Genomic DNA, 21,021 nt, shown 5'->3' on the forward strand with positions numbered 1-21,021 from the left:
CTCCCAGTTCTGGGATACCTACCAGAGTCCAGGAATGACCACAGAGTCAAATGCTGTCCCCTCTACCAGCTGGTGCTGTCAGTGGGACTGGTTGGGTGCCTGAGTTGAGTCTCCCTGTGGACATGTCTCATGTTGGGCTGGCCCACAGATATGCCTCTGGAAAGCCTGCCCCTCCTCCCCTGCACACCAGCACACTGCAGGGGTCAGACCTCCCCACAAACCTGGTAGTGGGACAAATGCTGGGCATAGAAGCCACAGGGCATAAATCTGCAAAGAAGTAAAAAGCTAACCTTTTCAAACAATATGGCTTCTCTCTCACTTACCAACTTTACATTTCCCTGTATGGCCCCGGAAGATGACTGGTTAGCCAGAGACGGGTAAGATTCCTCAAGGGAGGAACAACCTAAGATAGGCACAGTTGCAGGGGGGCCATCAGGAGAGAAATTGGGGATCAACAGAGGTGAGGCTTAGAACCTCAACCCCTCTGTTTTGAGAGAAATCTTCTGCATCCGTGAATGTTTTATTGCCCTTGTCTAGCTTGGATGAACACATAGTCTACAGGCACACACCTGATCATCTACATTTGCTCTCTTACAACACTAAACTATGTTTTCTACCTTTATCTTGCATCTACCTACCACTTCAGCATTTTATTTAAAAAAAATAATAATAATAGTAAAGGGAGAAATGTGGGATCCACATATAAATCAAGTATAAAAATCAAACGAATATTCATATCTGACCTGATTGTTTATAGTTCATAATGCTTGATCAAAACCGAAAGTTTCTGTGATGACTGCCCTTGCACTGTTCACCATGTAAGAACTTATTCACTATGTAAGAATTTGTTCACCATGTAAGAACTTGTTCGTTATGCTTCAGAAGATTGGAGACTGACGAGAATTAGGCTTGGGGTGGATTAATGATTGTGCATTGAGCATTGACTCCCCTATACGAATTTTATTGTTAACAACCATTTGATCAATAAATATGAGAGATGCCCTCTAAAAAAAAAAACACCTGGTAGTGGGCACCCTGCCAACTTGCATTAATCTTCCTGATTAGAACATCATACTGATTTGACAGTGCTGCCCAGATTCCCCTCCACGATGCCTCGCTAGTGGACTGGTCAGTCCTTGCCTTTAAACTGGCTTTGGCCTGAATTGTGCTCTTGCCTCTGCAGCCCAGACAGTGCCATCAGTGGGCCCCCAGATCCCAGCTCCATCATCGCTGCCATGGCGGTGGGTGGCTTGGCCCCTGAAGTCTTCAGCTATGATTGGGACAAATGCCATTCTCTGTTCTCTGACCACTTCCTCCTTAGGGAGAATGGGCAGAGAGTACAGGTCCAGGGAGAGGTGCCAGGAATGGAAACCCTCAGGCAGGGGAGGGACCTTTGGAAGAGGCCACATGCTGGCACTCAGGCTGTGGTCACTGACAGAGGGGCCTTGCCAAGTGATGGGGGCAGAACCTGGAGACTCTGGGGAGTTCCATGATTTACTGAGAGAAGTTCAGACAGAAAGAAAACAAGTCTCATCTTGAATTTGTGTCATCATCCCTGAAGTCAGAAGTTGCCCTCTCCTGGGAGAGGTGCCCTGATCTTTGGGCTTGGGAGACTGTCTCTTTCCCATGGCAAAATGCTCCCCCCAGAGCAGAGAGCCAGGCCTGAGTGAGCATCTCAAGGTTTGCAAGATTTAAATGTGGCCTCCCCAGGGAAGACAGCCCTGATCGCACTTCAACCGCTAAGTAGAAACTGCTCCAAAAGGTCCTGGAAAATCAAATTTAAAATGAAATGCTGCTAATTGCATAGAATTGTCAAGTGTTCCCCCACCATGACACTTCCTCAGTGGATTCAGATGCCTTCCTTCTTGTAGGTCAAGTTCAAGAATGTTGTCAAGAGGATGGAAGAGGCACAGTAAAGGCAATTCTCAGCCAGTACATTTCCTGACATTTTGCTTGACCTCTTCTTATGGGTTTGAGATAAGTATTTGCAAATGGGAGAAATTAAAGTGGACATTTTGTTACCTCATGAGCCAGTTGCAGTTCAAACTGAAGTTGTGCAGGCTTTCTTTGTGTTTCCTGGTGTACATTTTCTAATGGATAAACAGGGGCACAGACTATTTATATGTTGGATAAATTACTGGCTCAGCTTTATTGTGGTGTGAGAGTTTAGTTTAAAACATGTTTCAGTCTTTCTTGAACTGTCAGAGATTTCTAAACATACCCCAACTATCAAAGTATGGGATTTAATTAATAACTGGTTTGTTCAGGATCTCAGAATGAAGGCAGAAATAGATTTCAAAGAGGATCAGACTTAGACATGTCACTACTTGCTCCATGTTTGTAATATTGAGTATTAGTGTGGCAACACATTTATTCCCTCTGTAAAAGGAACTCTGCCGTGAAGGTTAAAGGTTCCGGGGCCAGGCTTCTTTGGTCCAAGTTTGGGCTCGGCCACTGATTGCTGTGTGCTCTTGGCTAGTTTTTCAACCTCTCTGATAAAGTGGGGACAGTGAAAGCCCTAGCACATAGTGTTGTTGGGAGAATTAGATGAGAGGTCTGTATAAAGTGTTTCTAACAGTACCTGGTAAATGATGAGCTCTGTGCACATGGTTCTGTTGTTACATAGTCAAAACTTAAGAGTGATTCTTCTATAGAGGACTGCTTGTAGGAGCCGTTGAGGTCCGTGTCCAGTGTGGGGCCCAGAGAAGCCAAACTGTGGCAGCCCCCATGGGATACCCACAGAGCTGTCCTGGGCACCCAGTGGAGGCGCTCCTCACACCACCTCAGTGTTCTGTGGGTGGTGAGGGAGGCTCCCCGGAGGTGAGATTCGGGCCAAGTCTTGCAGGAGGAGTAAGAGTGTTCCAGGAGAGGAGGGTTGGGTGAGGCCCCCACACAGAAGAGGGAGAAGAGCAGCTCAGTGAGTGAAAGTCCTGGGGGCTGGAACAACTTGGTCTATGGGAGTGAGGAGCTTAGAGATTCAGGGCAGAGCAGCAGGGAGGAGAGGCAGGGGAGAGTGGTGGGGCCACATGCCAAGGGATGGCAATTGTCATATTAACAATAACCAAGCCACACTTTTATTAAATGCCACCTCCTGGGCTCAGTGCTAAGTAAGCATCGACACACACCAACTTCTTCCCTCTGCATCACAACCCATGCGTGGGAGCTGTGATTATCTCATTGTACAGATGCACTGATACCAAGAGTGTGGATGACAGTAAGGCCACCTTGCCAGCAAGTGGTGGAACAGTGAGGGACACAGCCCAGGCCGCCTGGCTCCAGGGCTAACCCGCTGCCCAGGCTCATTGGGAAGCTTGGGTCTGATTGTGCATATTTCAAGGTTGGCATTCACACAGATGAACAAGGAGTAGATGCAGCAGAAAAGTCAGGACAGTGGAAGGAGAGGTGGGGAGGGTGTGGCTTCAGATGCTGAGGCTAGCAGTTGCTGCTCTGCCTCTCACAGCTTTGCAAAGTGCAGTGGGCTCTGGTCAGAGGCTTTGATTTGCAGATGGCCTACCGTGTTTGCTTTGGTTTGTGCTGAATGCCTTCCCCCATCCACCTTCACTGGAGCAGCAAGGTGGCAGAGGGCAGGGACAGCAGGCAGTGGCGTGTGCCTCCTGGCCTCCCTCCTGTGTCCTGGCATCCTCGAAGAGCCAGCTTCCTCTCACCCCAGAGCTCAGGCTCAGTAAGTCTATGCCTCTTCCATAGCCCTGGCAGAGGCCAGCCTGAATTGCACCTGGATTTGGTGCCAGTTTGAGCAGCGCCACCTTGCAGTTTGGTGACCTCAGGCTGGTTATTCAGCTTCTCTGGGAACGTTTCAGTCTCCACAGTGTGGGCACACGTTCACCTTTGCCCCTGTCACTCATGGTGTCGGAGTGACTCTGTGAGCACAGTGACAGTGGACTGATGCTCATCACTGATCAGGGTGCGCTCGTCACCTCTGCAGCAGGCCACTTTATGGGATTTATTTCTAAGCCTCATCAAAGCCCTGCAGGGTACAAACTATTCTTCCCAGGAGAAGAACAGGAATAAAACTGCCACCTATTAATAAATAACCAGCCCTCTGTACTATTTATGAACCTTTTGATTCCAGGTGACAGAAAAGCCAGCTTTGATGGTCTTACCCAGGAAGGGACTTGGCCAGCTCACCTGAGGATGCTGCAGTGGGTGGGCCTCAATGATCCAGGGGATGCAGGGTCATTGGGGTGGTGGCTTCTGTTCCCAGTCCTCCTCTGACAGTGCCACCTCCACTGAGGTGTTCTCAGCTCCCTCAGGAAGAGAAATGCCGCGATAGATACATTCCCTCCTGGCTTATGCAGGAATTGTCACTCTTCCTAACGAGCAAACTCAATGCCACCTCACTGTTCGTGTGCCAGGCTGAACTGAGTGCAGTGGCCAGAGGATAAGACTGTGCTGAGCAGGGGTGGGGTCAATCCCACCCAACCAGGTGCCCTCAATCCTGTGGAGGCCACGGGGTGCCGGCCAGTTAACCCCAGTGACCTCTCCCTGTCATTATTCTTACGACCTAAGACCAGGACCCTGCGTGGAAACACTGAATATGAATGAAGCCTATCCTGATCTTACCAGTTGGCATCCAGAGGTTTTAAACCGCAAACAAGACGGCTAGCCTGGCAAAGGCTCTGTGCACACTTGGCAAAGCTGGCAGAGACTGCAAAGGAGGAGCTCTGACAATGAGGCCCCAGCAGAATTTCTCTGGATGTAAACCATTGATGATAAAAGGCCACAGGAGTCTGTGGACAGGAAGGTGCCTTGGCACCCACCTCCAAGGAGCAGCTTTTGTTGTGGTGCTGTTCAGAATACCCATGCAAAAGGCCACAGGGTGGAAGCAGCAGTAAATACTGCTTTGTAACCCCCAGCGTCTCCAGGTCTTTTCTAGGTGCACAGGCTCTAGCTCAGGTAGTAGAGAACTCTGCCATGCTTGTCTCTGTTCAAGGACTCTGAGAGAAGATTCCATAATTATGATGATAATAATCCTGGTAAGATAATAGGTGACACCCAATATGCTCATTACATACCAGACCCAGTTCTACGTGCTTGACAGGCACTACCCATTTATGGAAAAGAGTCCTTTCAAGGGAGTTACTGTGAGTTGGTGGCACCATTGATACATCTTGAAAGTGAAGTTCTACAACTTTAAGCCAGCTGCTGGCATGTGGTACCAATTAACCTTGGGTATTCCAGTGGCAGGGGAAGCCCATGGGGTAGGCTCCAAAACCTGGAGTGAGATATCAGGAAATTTGCCCTCTTTGCGCGAGTCACTGGCCTTTATCAGTGGCAGCCAACATGGTGTTGGGGGTGTATTGCATTTTTTCCCCCTTCTTTACTGAGATACACCCAAACTGAGATACGTGGGCAGTAAGAAGGGAAGCATATGGACATTTCTGAAGGTAAAATGGATCAACGGAAAGAATGACTTTCAGACTGTGTGGAGCAAGAAGGGCTTGGGAGGAGTTGGCTCCAGGAAGAAGACCTGCAAGGGGGTGGCAGGACCAGAGCCAGCATATCTTCCTCAGCCCCACTTACGAAGGATTCTGGGTCAGGTTCTTTTGTCTAAGAAGCAACACGTGGCATCTTGAGCCATCCCAGCTCAGGTGTCAACACATCCCTTTGCAGCAGCTTTGTGCCCAGGGACAAGGAAACAAGATTCTTCATTCAACAGGAAATAAGATTAAATAGATCTAAGCGTTTTGTTGCATAGTTCATATGTTAAGGCACAAAGATTGCCCTGGACCGAGGGAGCCCAGTGTCTGGGGCATGGAGGTTGCATGTGTGGAAGCCCCTTGCTGTGAATGGTTAGCTGCTCCTCTAGTACATACCAGGGAGACACAGGTATTAGGGTGGCTAATGATGGAGGGCTGAGGGCTCATTATGCCACAGGTGCTGTGCTTCAGTATGAGCGTGCTTTGGCCTCCTGCCTGGTTATGAAAGCAAGATGTGGCTGGATCTCTGATTCTTAGTGATGATTTTTTCTTTGGTGGGATCAGCTCAGTTTATGCGGTTTTATTTATTTCAGATGATCTTAGCTGTAGAGTAGAAGTAGAGGCACAGAACTTCCATGTGACCAGCGCACCCAGACCCACCTCCATTTTGGAAGCTGACATCACTTATTCCAGACATTTCCAGGAGCAGGAACATGCCCCCCTCCTCCTCTGCCCAATCCCAGGCTAGGGTGGCCGTTGATCTTGGATACTGGCCATAGCCTCCACGTCCAAGACCCCAGCACTCAGGTCAGCCCCTCTACCAGGGCAGGTCTTTGAGCTGCTATAACCGGCCAGATTTGGGAGACTTAAAATGCAGCGGAATGCTGATATTGCTTGCTAGTACCTTCTCTTTAGGGAGTTGGTTTAAGCCCAGAGCACTCATTATGGATCTGGCTTGATTTACCGTCTTCCTGTCTTAGTTTTCTTGTTCTCTGTTGTCTGGACTAGGTCCAGAGTCCTTGTTCCAGGGCCAAGGAGGCAGGTCGACCTGGATCAGATCCCACATCGCCTGCTCAGACCTCTCTGAGGCTTCATTTTCTCATGTGGAAGTTTTCTCATTTTCTTCATTTTCTCATGCTGGACATTATGGATATCAAGCACTTTTCACAATGCCTTGCATAGGACAGAGACAGACATAGCCCCTATTAACTCTAGACTTTCTGCAAAATATGTACAATTTATTTAATACCTAGCAAATTGCCTGCTTTACCTGGTGTCCTAGGGTGGCCATCCACTGCTTAGGGGTGCAGCCTCTCCCTGCTCCTTGCCTGCCTGCTCTGTCCTCTGCTGGTGCTTGCACAGCACTGCTACATCTGTGGCAATGGGAGGGCATGCTGTGCTGACTTGGACAGAAAGATGTTCTGATCAAGGTTTAAGTTGAAACCTGTAGTCCCCACCTCGTGGTCAAGGCACAGAACCACGAATAGCCAAGTGGCAACACTGTTCTTCCTGGCAGCACCTTGAATGTCCCCCACTGCACCCACACACCAGAGATCAGGCTCTGTGCTATGCAGTCATTTCATACCCCATCTACTTTAGGCTGAGCTCTTTCACCTGGCCCTCATGGCAACCCTCTGAGATAGAGAGCAAGGGTGCATCTCCACATTTTATAGGTTGAGAGATGAGGCCTATGGAAGTGAGTGACTTGCTCAGGGCCGCCTCTCTAGTCAGAGTGGAACCAGCTTTAGTGCAGACTTTCTGCCCTTTGTCCAGTGCCCTTCACTAGATCCAGCCACCATGTGTCACTGAACAGAGGTACCCAGCCTCTGTGGGGTAGAGACGCCTGTGAGAGGTGCCCAGGCAGGAACCTTGTGCACATCACAACAAGGCTCCACATGCACCTCCTGCCCGCCCCCCCTTGTGGAGCCAGAGATGGCCCTGTTCCCCACAAAGAGCACTTCTCTCCAATCACTCATCTCTCTAAGTTAGATGGAGTTTCCAACCTATTTTCTCTTTTTCTTGGTTTGACTGGCTCCAACAACACTTGCTCCCTTGTGTCAAAGACAAAATACAGTCCTGTTCCAACCCAGGATGTAGAATAACTCCCTTGAAATTGAATCATAAAGTAGACTTTCTTAGCTGAAAATTCCTCCCAATCCTGCTGGCTCAATGGAAGGCATACGATTCTGAGAGAAAAATCATCTATCATATGTCATTGTGGTGACTCGTATATAACTTCTCATTGTTGAAGTACAAATTAGAACTAAATTTAGTGCAGTATGACTGTTTTGAAGGAAAACAGTGATGACAAAGCAGATCTTTTTCAGTTTACTAAAAGCCCTGGGCATGGTGGCATAAGTTTATACAAATGATGTCTCCAAACTTTCATTTTGTATTAAAGGATTAAATCCAAGAAAAGAAAAGAGGAAGGGGAAATATTATTTGATTCTGCAGGGTGTGAGGTGCAGCTGGGGAGGAAGATCCAGGCCAGAGGCAATAGACAAAGAGAAAGCATAGAATGATTTTAGCAAAAAGAAACAAATCACTGTACATTTTTTGAAAGAGCCAAAATTCAAAGGGAATTGGAGGAAATGTTTGCAAAAAACATGCAAACTGACATGAAAGATGCATGCAAATCTGTAAGAAAAACCAAGATCCTAATAAATAACATCCAGTGTTGATGCATCACTTATAGATGAGGAAACACAATTGGACAAACATGGGCAATGGTCATTCTCACTAGCAATCAGAGAAATGCAAGGAAAACCTTTCCTCATTAAATGAATAATTTTTTAAGCTGGTAAACCTGGTGGTAAAGAGGATGGAAATATAAATACCCTTATACATTGACCAAGTGGCTATAAAGTAGTTCCATTTGGAAATCATTTTGACAGTGGGTATTAAATAGCATTTAAAATGGTCCTCCTCTGTGAACTTGTAGTTCCAGCTCTAAGAATCCAACCTAAAAAAAAGGCTTAGAATGGAAACCATTATACATAAATACAAGTATAGCAATGTTATTTATATATCAAACTGGGAAACAGATGTTTAGATGTCAGGAAATGGCTGAGAAAAATGTGTCATATCTTCTCACTGGGAGCATATAAGGATGTAACAATATGGAAAATGTAGATAAAGAAGAAGGGTGAAAAATTATAATGTGGTATGATAAAAAAACAACATATAAAAACCAAGGAAGAGTTGAACTGTCCAAAACCTGCATGGCAACTTTATTCTTAATTGACAGAACTTGGAAGCAGTTAAGATGTTCTTCAGCAGGTGAACAGGTAAATAGACTGGTGTATCCACACAATAGAATGTTACTCAGTGCTGAAAAGAAATGAGCAGCTAAGCCATGAAAATACATAGAGAAATCTTTTTTTTTTTGGTATCATTAATCTACAATTACATAAGCAACATTATGGTTACTAGACTCCCCGCATTATCAAGTCCCCACCACATACCCCATTACAGTCACTGTCTATTAGCATAGTAAGATGCTATAAAATCACTACTTGTCTTCTCTGTGTTGTACTGCCTTCCCCATGCCCCCCGTCCTATATTATACGTGCTAATCATAATACCCCTTTTTCCCCCTTATCCCCCTCTTCTCACCCATCCTCCCCAGTCCCTTTCCCTTTGGTAATGTTAGTCCATTTTTGGGTTCTGTGAGTCTGCTCTTCTGTTCCTTCAGTTTTTTCTTTGTTCTTATACTCCACAAATGAGTGAAATCATTTGATAGTTGTCTTTGCTTGGCTTATTTCACTGGGCATAATACCCTCTAGCTCCATCCACGTTGTTGCAAATGGTAGGATTTGTTTTCTTCTTATGGCTGAATCATATTCCATTGTGTATATGTACCACATCTTCTTCATCCATTCATCTACTGATGGACACTTAAGTTGCTTCCATTTCTTGGCTAGTGCTGCTATAAACATAGGGATGCATATATATCTTTTTCAGACTGGGCTGCTGCATTCTTAGGGTAAATTCCTAGAAGTGGAATTCCTGGGTCAAATGGTATTTCCATTTTGAGTTTTTTGAGGAACCTCCATACTGCTTTCCACAATGGTTGAACTAGTTTACATTCCCACCAGCAGTGTAGGAGAGTTCCCCTTTGTCCACAACCTCGCCAACATTTGTTGTTGTTTGTCTTTTTGATGATGGCGATCCTTACTGGTGTGAGGTGATATCTCATTATGGTTTTAATTTGCATTTCTCTGATGATTAGTGATGTGGAGCATCTTTTCATGTGCCTAACGGCCATCTGAATTTCTTCTTTGGAGAAGTGTCTGTTCAGATCCTCTGCCCATTTTTTAATTGGATTATTTGCTTTTTTCTGTTGAGGTGAGGGGATCTAGCTAGGGGTGTATCTGTTTTGTTTATTTTCTCAAAGAACCAGCTCTTGGTTTCATTGATTTTTTTCTATTGTTTTATTCTTATCAGTATTATTTATTTCTTCTGTGATCTTTATTATGTCCCTCCTTCTGCTGACTTTGGGCCTCATTTGTTCTTCTTTTTCCAGTATCAATAATTGTGACTTTAGATTATTCATTTGGGATTGTTCTTCCTTCTTTAAATATGCCTGGGTTGCTATATACTTTCCTCTTAGAACTGCCTTCACTGTGTCCCACAGAAGTTGGGGCTTTGTGTTGTTGTTGTCATTTGTTTCCATATATTGCTTGATCTCTATTTTAATTTGGTCATTGAGCCATTAATTATTTAGAAGCATATTGTTAAGCCTCCATGTGTTTGTGAGCCTTTTTGCTTTCTTTGTACAATTTACTTCTAGTTTTATACCTTGTGGTCTGAGAAGTTGGTTGGTAGAATTTCAATCTTTTTTAATTTACTGAGGCTCTTTTTGTGGCCTAGTATGTGGTCTATTCTGGAAAATGTTCCATGTGCACTTGAGAAGAATGTGTATCCTGCTGCTTTTGCGTGTAGAGTTCTGTAGATGTCTATGAGGTCCATCTGTTCTAGTGTGTTGTTCAGTGTCTCTGTGTCCTTACTTATTTTCTGTCTGGTGGATCTGTCCTTTGGAGTGGGTGGTGTGTTGAAGTCTCCTAAAGTGAATGCATTGCATTCTATTTCCCCCTTTAATTCTATTAGTATTTCTTTCACATATGTAGGTACTCCTGTGTTGGGTGCATAGATATTTATTATGGTTATATCCTCTTGTTGGACTGACCCCTTTAACATTATGTAATGTCCTTCTTTATCTTTTGTTACTTTCTTTGTTTTGAAGTCTATTTTGTCTGATACAAGTACTACAACACCTGCTTTTTTCTCCCTATTGTTTGCATGAAATATCTTTTCCATCCCTTCACTTTTAGTCTGTGTATGTCTTTGGGTTTGAGGTGAGTCTCTTGTAAGCAGCATATAGATGGGTCTTGCTTTTTTATCCATTCTGTTACTCTGTGTCTTTTGATTGGTGCCTTCAGTCCTTTTATGTTTAGGGTGATTATCAATAGATATGTACTTATTGCTATTGCAGGCTTTGGATTCATGGTTACTAAATGTTCAAGGGTAGCTTTGTTACTATCTAACCATCTAATTTTAACTCACTTATTATGCTATTATAAACACAGTCTGATGATTATTTCTCTCCCTTCTTATTCTTCCTCCTCCACTCTTTCTATGTTAGGTGTTTTATTCTGTACTCTTTTGTGTTTCCTTTGGCTGCTTTTGTGGATAGTTGATATTATTTTTTGCCTTTAGTTAGTATTTGGTTGGTCTGCTTTCTTTGCTGTGATTTTATTTTCTCTGGTGGCATCTATTTAGCCTTAGGAGTACTTCCATTTAGAATAGTCCCTTTAAAATATCCTGTAGAGGTGGTTTGTGGGAGGCAAACTCCCTCAACTTTTGCTTATCTGGAAATTGTTTAATCCCTCCTTCAAATTTAAGTGATAATCATGCTGGATACAGTATTCTTGGTCCAAGGCCCTTCTGTTTCATTGCATTAAATATACCATGCAATTCTCTTCTGGCCTGTAAAGTTTCTGTTCTGAAGTCTGATGATAGTCTGATGGGTTTTCCTTTGTAGGTGATCATTTTTCTCTCTCTGGCTGCCTTTAAAACCCTGTCCTTGTCTTTGATCTGTGCCATTTTGATTATTGTATGTCTTGGTGTTGTCCTCCTTGGGTCCCTTGTGTTGGGAGATCTGTGGGCTTCCATGGTCTTAGAGACTATTTCCTTCCCCAGCTTGGGGAAGTTTTCAGCAATTATTTCTTCAAAGACACTTTGTATCCCCTTTTCTCTCTCTTCTTCTTGTACCCCTATGATGTGAATATTATTCCATTTGGATTTGTCACATAGTTTCTTAATATTCTTTCATTTGTAGAGATCTTTTTATCTCTCTCTGCCTCAGCTTCTCTGTATTCCTGTTCTCTAATTTCTATTACATTAACAGTCTCTTACACCTCATCCAGTCTGCTCTTAAGCCCTTCTATTGATTGTTTCATTTCTGTTATCTCCCTCTGGACTTCATCCCTTAGCTCTTGAATATTTCTCTGCAGGTCCATTAGCATGGTTATGACTTTTATTTTGAATTCTTTTTCAGGAAGATTGGTTGTATCTATCTCGCCAGGCCCTCTCTCTGGGGTTGTTTGAGTAATTTTTAACTGGACCAGATTCTTCTGCGTTTTAATGGTGATAGAAGTGATTGCCGGCAAGTGGCGCATGTGTCTGCTCGGAGAACAAAGTCCCTTCCTGCTTGATGGTCACTTTGTCCTTCTCCACTGCCTGTGCCAGTTACCTGCACACAGGGAGCAGTCACTGGGTTAACACCCTGAGCTGCTGTGTGCAGGGTGGCCCTCGAGATAGCCCAGGGCAATGCAGGGGTTGCAGACCTGCTGTGTGTATTCTCCTGTGAGAATGGTGCCCCTTTGTGCCTTCTGGACCATGCGCCAGCTTCCTCTGCCTGTGCCAGGAAGCTGCATGCTGGCAGTAGCCTCTGGGTCTGTCCCAGTTAGCTGCACACTGGGAGATGACTCTGTGTGGTTGCTGTGGGCAGGGCTGCTCCCTGGCTGGTCTGCGGCAGTGGCGGGTCAGCCAGTTTGCTTGCAGTGCTGGCCAGTGGGAATGAATGGCAGGCTGCTTATCACCATGAGGGACTTCAGAGCTGCCTTGCCACCCAGGGGGTTAGGGTTAGGGTACCTGAAGTTCCTTAGGATTCCCAGTCTGCTGGGTTGAGTGTGCCGGGACGATTTTGTCCATCTGTTAAGCCCTTTTCCCTTTAAGACTTTTAAAAAAGCACCCGCTTTTCTTTTGTCCCAGGGGAGCCAGCTGTGGGGACCCACTCACAGTCTCTGTCTTGGATTTTACTTTCCCGTTTCTCTAATATCCAGTACATCATGTGATGTGTGTCTGTGCTCCTGGTGCAGATTACTGGGCTCGTTATTTAGCAGTCCTGTGCTTCCTCTCCCTCCCCACTCTGATTCTTTTCCTCCTGCCAGTGAGCTGGGATAGGGGGAGTGCTCAGGTCCCACTGGATCATGGCTTTGTATCTTACCCTCTTTGTGAGATGCTGAGTTCTTGCAGATGTAGATGCAGCCTGGCTGTTGTACTGTATCTTCTGGTCTCTCTTTTAGGAATAGTTGTATTTGTTGTACTTTCAAAAATGTATGTGGTTTTGGAAGGAGATTTCCACCACCCTACTCACACCACCATCTTGAGCACCTCCTCCATGGAGAAATCTTAAGTGCATGTTACCAAGTGAAAGAAGCTCATCTGAAAGGGCTGTGTACTGCATGACATTCTGGAAAGGCAAAAATATAGAGATAGTTAAAAGATCAGTGGTTGCCATGGGTTAGGGGGAGGGAGGGACAAACAGATGGAGGACAGAGGACTTTTATGGCTGTTAAACTATTCTGTATGATACTATAGATACTGATGATGGATATATAATATATCTGTCCAAACTCATAGAATGTACAAGGCCAAAAGTGAACCCTAACATAAACCATGGACTTTGGGTGATAATGATGTGTCAATGCAGTCTCATCAGTTAATAGCAAATATATCACCCTGGTGGGGAGTATGGATAATGGGGGAGGCTGTGCATGTGGGGAGGTAGTGGTGTCTGAAAAATCTCTGTACCTTTTGCTCAATTTTGCTGTGACTCTAAAACTTTCCTAAAAGTAAAGTCTATTAAAGAATAAAACAAGGAGGAGTAAAAAGCCTGAAAATGAAAAGGTTGTGTTTTGGTTGTGATAGACTTATTTTCGTTTGTTTCTATGCCTGTAACGACCATTTTAAAACATGAACATACATTAATTTATAATGTAAAGAAGAAAACATTTCTAGAATCTAAAAAGCTGTGAAATGAAGCTATACATGTGGTTGCGTGTTTAAACAATTCTGAGGGTTTCTGATCCCTTGCTTTCTCTTAGCAGTCAGAGTTTTGTAAACACACATTCCTTTTGGCTATTTGTGAGTTTATACTGTTGACCTTATACTCTAAAGCTATGGCCAGTTAGGGTTTCTGTTCCCAGTAAAAAATAGCCATCCTGGGGGAATCTGAGTGAGAGCTATTCTTGGAATATCTCCCACGATGTGTGATTTAGTCTTTGTTTATTTTTAGAATTCTAGGACTATGTTAGACTAGTCTATTTTCTTTTTAAAAAATATATGTAGGTATTTATTCATGTTTAATTTGCTGTTTTTCAAAGACACAATCATGTAGTTTGATAATTAAAATTTAAAAGTTAAGTGATTAATTAAAAAATCTATGTGATAATTCTCTGTCCAGTCTTCCATCTATTTAGTTCCTCAGCACCCCTAATTCCAAGGACCCACTATTTTAAATTATTATGAATACTTTCAGAGTTTCTTTATGTATATATACACAAATACTAATATATATTCTTATTTTCCTTTATTTGTATATTAAAAAGTGGCACATTTTATACATTATCCAATACCGAACTTTTTCACTTAACAATATATCTTTTCTTATCAGTACATAAAAAGCTTCTCCACTCCTTTTTATAGCCATGTGTGGATTTGTGGAGCCACATTAATTTCCTTAATCAGTCTGCTGCTGATGGACAGTTGGATTCTTTCTAATCTGTTGCTATTACCAACAGCAGTGTAATGATTAATCTTATACATATATTTCATGCACATGCAAGGATACCTACAGAATAAATCCCTGGAAGTGAAATTGCCAGGTCAGAGTATAGCCTCTATGATTTTTATAGCCCCAGTTATTCTGACTGCCGAGTTTTTCTCCATCAGGAAGGGTTTATACTCATGCCAGCAATACTTCAGAGTGCCCGATTCCCCACACCTCTGCCAAAAGACTGTTTTGCCTTGAATTTGATTAGTGCCATTCTGATGTGGAAGAAGGAAGCACACTGGTTTTTTTTTAACTTGGCTTCCTTTCATAAAGGGCTTTAGCCCATTTTCACAGGGAAGAGCCTTTCCCCTGGAGTGAAAACTATTTATCACCTTCATTCATATTGGTTATTAGGCGGTTGGTCATATTCTTATGGATTTCTAGAAATTCTTTGTATAGTAGGGTGATAGTCCCTTTTGTTAACTGTACCTTCCTGGCTGGAACATTGCCTGAAGATGAGATTCTAAGAGGTGCTTACTCTGGATTGCTGGAGCTGGTGGGATGCATTTAAATTAGAGTCAATGGCCAATCAAGAAAGTGTATGGACTCCATCCCACAGGTAGCATCGAGAACAGCATCCTTGTCAGGACAGCCTCTGTTTGCAACTTTTGTGTTCACTGCTTATTAACAGTGTCACTTAGAGCAAGTTACTGAGCATCTCTAAGTCTTGGCTTGCTGCCCTGTAATGTAAGTTGTATCAGTAACATCACTTTGAGTTATCATAGCTAACCCACAGAAAGAACGCGATACCTCAGTGACCACATGGGACCAGAACACTGAGAAGGCTCACAGCACTGCTCAGGGTGAGCTCAGTTACCCTTTACTAAAGGTGAAGGCAGAGCAGGAGAACATGTGAGTAATCCTGGGGTACCTAGTGACATCCAGATACTGTGCTCCAGGGTCCTCTTGCCTGCACAGGAGGTGCTCTGTTTTTGGACTGTGAACCACAAAGATATGTGCAAGGAATCTTGGTTTTAGGAGAGCTCAAGCTGAAGTTTCCAATGGTATCTTGATAGCCTTCTGGTGTCATAGCCAAGCCAGACTGTGTAACTGATGACACTAGGTGTAAACCATCAAGCTATACACCCATAAACAATGCCAACAAATTGGCCCTAGGTCTTCACAGAGATTTTTGAACTATAAACAGCTCATTATAAATCACTAACTAGCTCATCTCATTGTCCTTATCTTAGCGGAGGGTCAGTACCAGACCTCCAGACATCCCTGGAGATAAGGATAAAGCAATCCCTGTCCAGCTATAAGATAACCTTACCTTATGCAGGTACACAGGAAACACTTGGAAATTATTGCTTCCTTTCCTTTTCCAAATCTCCCTTTGCCTTCATCAGGACTTTTTTGTTCTGTAGCTCAGGGGAGACCGTCACCAGCATGACCAGCTTGGCCCCATTGCAGCCCAAGAAGGGCAAGAGGCGGAAGGAGAAGGCTGAGGTTCCTCCTGCAGTCCCTGCCAAAGGTAGGGGGCTAGCCTGCAATTACTTACATGGACACCACCATGACTGACCCAGAGGTGGGTCCGGGCTTTGATGTGGGGTTAGGACAGGAGGAGGAGGCAGATGGAGGACATGATATCCAGTGATTATAGGATCTGGAGGACCCCTCTTAGATTCTGGTCAGAGTGAGCCCCATCCCTGGGCTGGGGCTAGAGGTCGTGCCATTGGCCCAGCATGGCTTTAGCAGGTAAGCTGGGCTCAGTATCCACAGACTGATCCCACAGTGTATTTCACTTTGAACTGTTCACATAGCAGAGTGGGGAAGGGGGTGTCAGCATCTTCTTGGTTCATTCAAGGGAAAGAGGGCTCTCTGAATTTTCTAAAGTTGTAAAACATGTATGTAATTTATTTGGGATTTGTTCTGAGGATAAAATGAGAGTTATTCTTTGATTCCTGCTGTGACTTAGAGCTATACAAGTGAGGAAGAAGGGTGTTTCTGGAGGAAAGAACTGTACACGTCTAAGGAGAACTAGGACCATCTATAGATAGTTCCTTGAAGGACTGTGGCTAAATTAAGAGAAGTTCAAACTTAAGGAATTTGAAATATAGTTGGAAGTACTATGATTGCCCAGGTGAATGTTTTAATAACAAGACAAGATATATTTTGTCCCTCAATGGGGGATTTATAGGCTCTCCCCTGGGGACCCTTAGAGCCCTGTGATGAAGAACAGTGGTGCACAGGCTGAACATATGTCGGGTGGACAGAGTGGGTGGAAGGCATGGACATTCTGGGAGGCATGACAGGTGTAGGCCTTGGGAGGGAAGGTGGGCAGAGAACCCCTGCTCTGGACCAGGCAGCATCCTGCTGTATTGTCTCATTCAGACTAGATAGTACCCTACGTTATAAAAGATGAAAATGAGACTCAGAGCTAAGGAGTAGTGCCTGGCTTTGAAGTGAGGTCTGCCTGACTTTCAAAGCCAAGTTCAAGTCCCAAATCATCTAAATACCACTTCTATGACATTTGAGAAGAGCCTAAGTTTCCCCCCCCTATTTAATGAATCAATATGACCCTCCCTGATGATCTCCCCAGGCTTCTGAGGGGGTCAAGGGTCACTGCTGTCTGTAATAGTGTGCAATTAGGATGAAGCCCAGGGAAGGTCCCAGCCTCAGCCTTTACCAACTGCACCTGGTGCTCACCTGCACACTTGACCTCTTTGTAGTTGGCAGTGTTTTATGTAGAGCTATTTTGTTCCCCTTGCTGAGGAGAGAGTATGACACGTCCAAAATTTAGGGGAGGATTGCTGCCCCGTCAGCAGGAACTCAAGAGTACCTAGATCAGAAACTGGAGTTCTTCCATGGGGCAAGGGAAGGGTCCAAGAATCTCCACAGAGTGTGTCCACAGTGCTCAGGATCTGTGGGCATTAAGAATCCTGGGAGCAGTTGCAAACTGAATTCTCGATGTACATCCACAGCTCCCATAGCCGCCACTTTCCATAAACCGAAGCTGCTGAAACCGCAAAGGAAAGTCGCCCTGGTGAGTAACCATGTTCTATATTGGGGTGTTGTTCCCCGCAAGCCTTCAACACACTTCATGGGCCAACCTGTACCTTTATTGGCTCAAAACATGCTGAAAGTCCTTGGTTCTTTTGTCCCCAAGCAACAGCATCCTCTCTTCTTGGGTCAACTTTTGAACCAGCTGTGCTCCATTCTTAATTCCCACATGTCTTTAAAAAATCCAAATGGAGCTGTTTGTATTATAAATGCTTTTTTTCAAGGCAAATAAAAATGCCACACTCAGGAATGTATAAAATAGAATGTGGATACCTGCTTGTAAAATTTGCCTGATAATCTCTCCAAAGAGACTGCTGAAGAACCTTCCAGAAAATGTGTCATAGCCTTTTATTTTGGAATGACTTTAGACTTACAGAAGGTTGTAAAGATAGTATAGAGTTCCCGTCTACCCTTTTCTCAGACTCTCCTAATGTTAACATCTTACATAGTCATGGTGTGTTTGTCAAAAGTAAGACATTGCCATTAGTATATCACCATTTACTGCAGTCCTGACTTTGACCAGATTTCAGCAGTTGTTCCACTTATCCAATCCAGGATATCGCATTGCATTTAGTTCTTATGTCTCCTTAGTCCCCTCCAACTGATGGGAGTCCCTCCTTTTTTGAAAATATTTTTGTTTCATGGCCTTGAGCCTTTCAAAGAGTGTCATCCAGTTATTTTTTAGAATGTCCTTACATTCTAAAATGTTATTTTAAACATTCTAAAATGTTCTAAAATGATGAGTAGAAATGAGTTTATGGATTTAGGAGAGGAACAACACCCAGAGTCTCATTGCGTCATATCAGGGTACATAATGGTAGATCTTATTAATGACTAGGTTCAACTTTATCACATGGTTAAGGTGGTGTTTGCCAGCCTGCTTCAGTATAAAGTTACCATTTTTCCCTTTGCATCATCTATTTGTTAGCAGCTAGTCACAGGTCCAGTTTACACTTAACGGGAGGAGAGCTGAGCTCCATCTCTAGCAGGCAGGAGTATCAGAGAGCTCGTGGACATATGTTAACCACCACAGTAATTAATAAATATCTTAAGAGAGATATGTCAAGCTATGCAAATGCCTTGTTTTTGCCTTGAACTTTTGCCCATACAATTTAGAATTTATCAGTGGATTTTGCTGGCAGCAGCTATCACTGTGGTGTACTACTGGTGATTTTCTATTTACCTCAATCCTTCCTCATTTGCTACTTGAAATTCTTCTGTAGGGAAGAGCTGGACCCCTTCTCTCATTTTCTTATTCACTGATTTTACATGTCAGTATTTGTGTGTGTGTGTGTGTGTGTGAGAGAGAGAGAGAGAGAGAGAGAGAGAGAGAGAGAGAGAGAGAGATTTGAAAGGAGAGAAACTGGCAAACCTATTCTAAAATGTATATGTATTACAAAGGGCCAAGATCATCATGAAAGAAAAAAACAAAGTGACGAAATTATGTACCCATTCTCAAGATTTACCTTAAAGGGACAGTAATTAATACAATATAGTATCAAGCACAAAGATAGACCAAAGGAACAGAATAAAGAGCTCCAAACAGATCTACACAGATATTGTCAACTTGATTAATGATAGAAGTGACATTACAGTGAAGAAGGGATTATCTTTTCAATATAGGGTGATGGGTCTGTTGCATATCCATGTGAAAAATAATGACCCATACCCTCTGCTTCACACTGCATACAAAAAATTACACAAGGATCTTAAATATGAAAAGTAAAAATAAAGCTCCTTAAAGTTAGCTTGCCTCCTAACTTCAGGGTAAGCAAAGATTTTTTTAAACAAAACATATAAAGTACCGACCATAAAGGAAAAGATTGAAAAATTTGGATTACCTTAAAATTCAAATGTCTCTTCTGATCAGAATACCAATAAGTAAATGAAAAGGCAAACCACAGATTGGGAGAACATATCTGTCATGCATATATCTGACAAAGGATTCTTATCTAGAACATACAAACATCTACAAATCAATATGAAAAAGACAACCCTACCAAAAAAATTGGCAGTCTTAAATTTGTACTTTACAAAAGAAGATAAATAAACAGCCAGGAAGCTCAAGAAAAGTATTTAATCTTATTGGCATCATGGAAATGGAAGTTAAAAGCATAAAACCAGTTCACATGTACCAGGATGGCTAAAATGAAGTACTTTGTATGGTTTCTTTTTGCCTGTTTTTCTCTGTTTAGGAATGTATCCTATGTTATCTGCTTGTCACATTCCTTTTAATTTATTTTACTTACTGTTGCATTAATCATTACTGACCAGTTGCATTAAACTTCACTACATTATAAATAATTATTACTCTTTCTTGAATTCAGTGTCTTCCTCCCAAATCTTTGTTTGTCTTTACATTTGAGCAGTTTGTCTGTGAATGGAATTCTAGTTTTGTGAACCTTTTCCACTCCATCCTGGGAAATATGGTAAGCATCTTTTTGTGCATTTCTGTTTATTTCCCACATTGCTCAAAATAAATACCAAACTCCTTACTATGGCCTGTAATGTTACATATCATGCAAACCACACATGTAATTTAAATTTTCTAGTAGCCTCATTAAAGAAGTAAAAAGAAACAGGTGAAGCCAATGTTAATAATATGATTTATTTAACTCAGTATATCAAAAATATTATGATTTAAGCCTATGATTTGTATAAAAATATTGATAAAATATTTTACATGCTTTTTGTTCTACTAAGACTTCACAATCCAGTAGATTTTATACCTATTGGATATCTCATCTCAGAACGGTATTTCAAGTGCTTATAGTCACATTTGCTTAGTAGCTACCTTAGTAGCAGCATAGCCCTCTATGATCTGGTCCCCATTGCCTCTTTGCCATCATTTTTCCACCTTGCTTGTTCCCCTCTGGCCACACTGGGCTCCTCACTAGTCCTTAAACATACCCCGCATGTTCTGGTGGGGCCTTTACACCAGCTGTCTGCTCTGCCTGGAAAGTCCTCCCCAGGATATGCCTGTGACTTACCACTCACCCGCTAAGGTCTCTATTCAGATGTCACCCCAATGGAGAAACCTTCCTGAAATCCTATATAAAACACTGCTCACACTCTGATGGCACTCCCTATGAGATGCACCCAGACATACTTGATATTTGTTAACTTCCCCTCCCTTTGACCAGAATGCAGGCTCTGTGAGGGCAGGGAGCTTGTCTGCCCTGGGCACTGCTATGTTCTCCATGCCCGGGACAGTGTGCAGCATGATGGAGGCTTGTTAATGGTTCTGCACACCAGCTCTGTGGAGTAGGTTCTGTCCTTCCACTTAATGCTTGAGTGCAGTGAGACTCAGGAAGGTGAGAGATGGGTGACTCACAGGGTCATGCAGCTTATAACTTGCAGTCAGGACTTGAACTCTGAATTCAGGGTCCTCTGAATCCCACACATAAGCTCATTTGATGCCTTGCCTCTAAGTGGAGCCATGGTCTGGCTGCAAGCTGTGCC

At 43.4% G+C, this 21,021-nt stretch overlaps 1 protein-coding gene across 7 annotated transcripts in view; it reads left to right on the forward strand.

Annotated features, from left to right (window-relative positions):
- VSTM4 (V-set and transmembrane domain containing 4) overlaps positions 1-21,021 on the forward strand; it is a 120,880-nt gene that overhangs the window by 49,456 nt on the left and 50,403 nt on the right. For 3 of the 7 annotated variants that reach the window (XM_073241217.1, XM_036999425.2, XM_073241218.1), the window contains 2 exons: positions 15,924-16,030; positions 17,481-17,542. In XM_073241217.1, coding sequence (XP_073097318.1) covers positions 15,924-16,030; positions 17,481-17,542 — 169 coding nt within the window. Of the gene's footprint in view, positions 1-1,871; positions 15,839-15,923; positions 16,031-17,480; positions 17,543-19,928; positions 19,989-21,021 lie in introns of those variants that run through there. The other 4 variants (XR_012133294.1, XR_012133295.1, XM_073241216.1 and 1 more) reach the window with 2 other exon arrangements.

Source organism: Manis javanica, chromosome 7, assembly GCF_040802235.1.
Source record: "Manis javanica isolate MJ-LG chromosome 7, MJ_LKY, whole genome shotgun sequence".
NCBI lineage: Eukaryota > Metazoa > Chordata > Mammalia > Pholidota > Manidae > Manis > Manis javanica.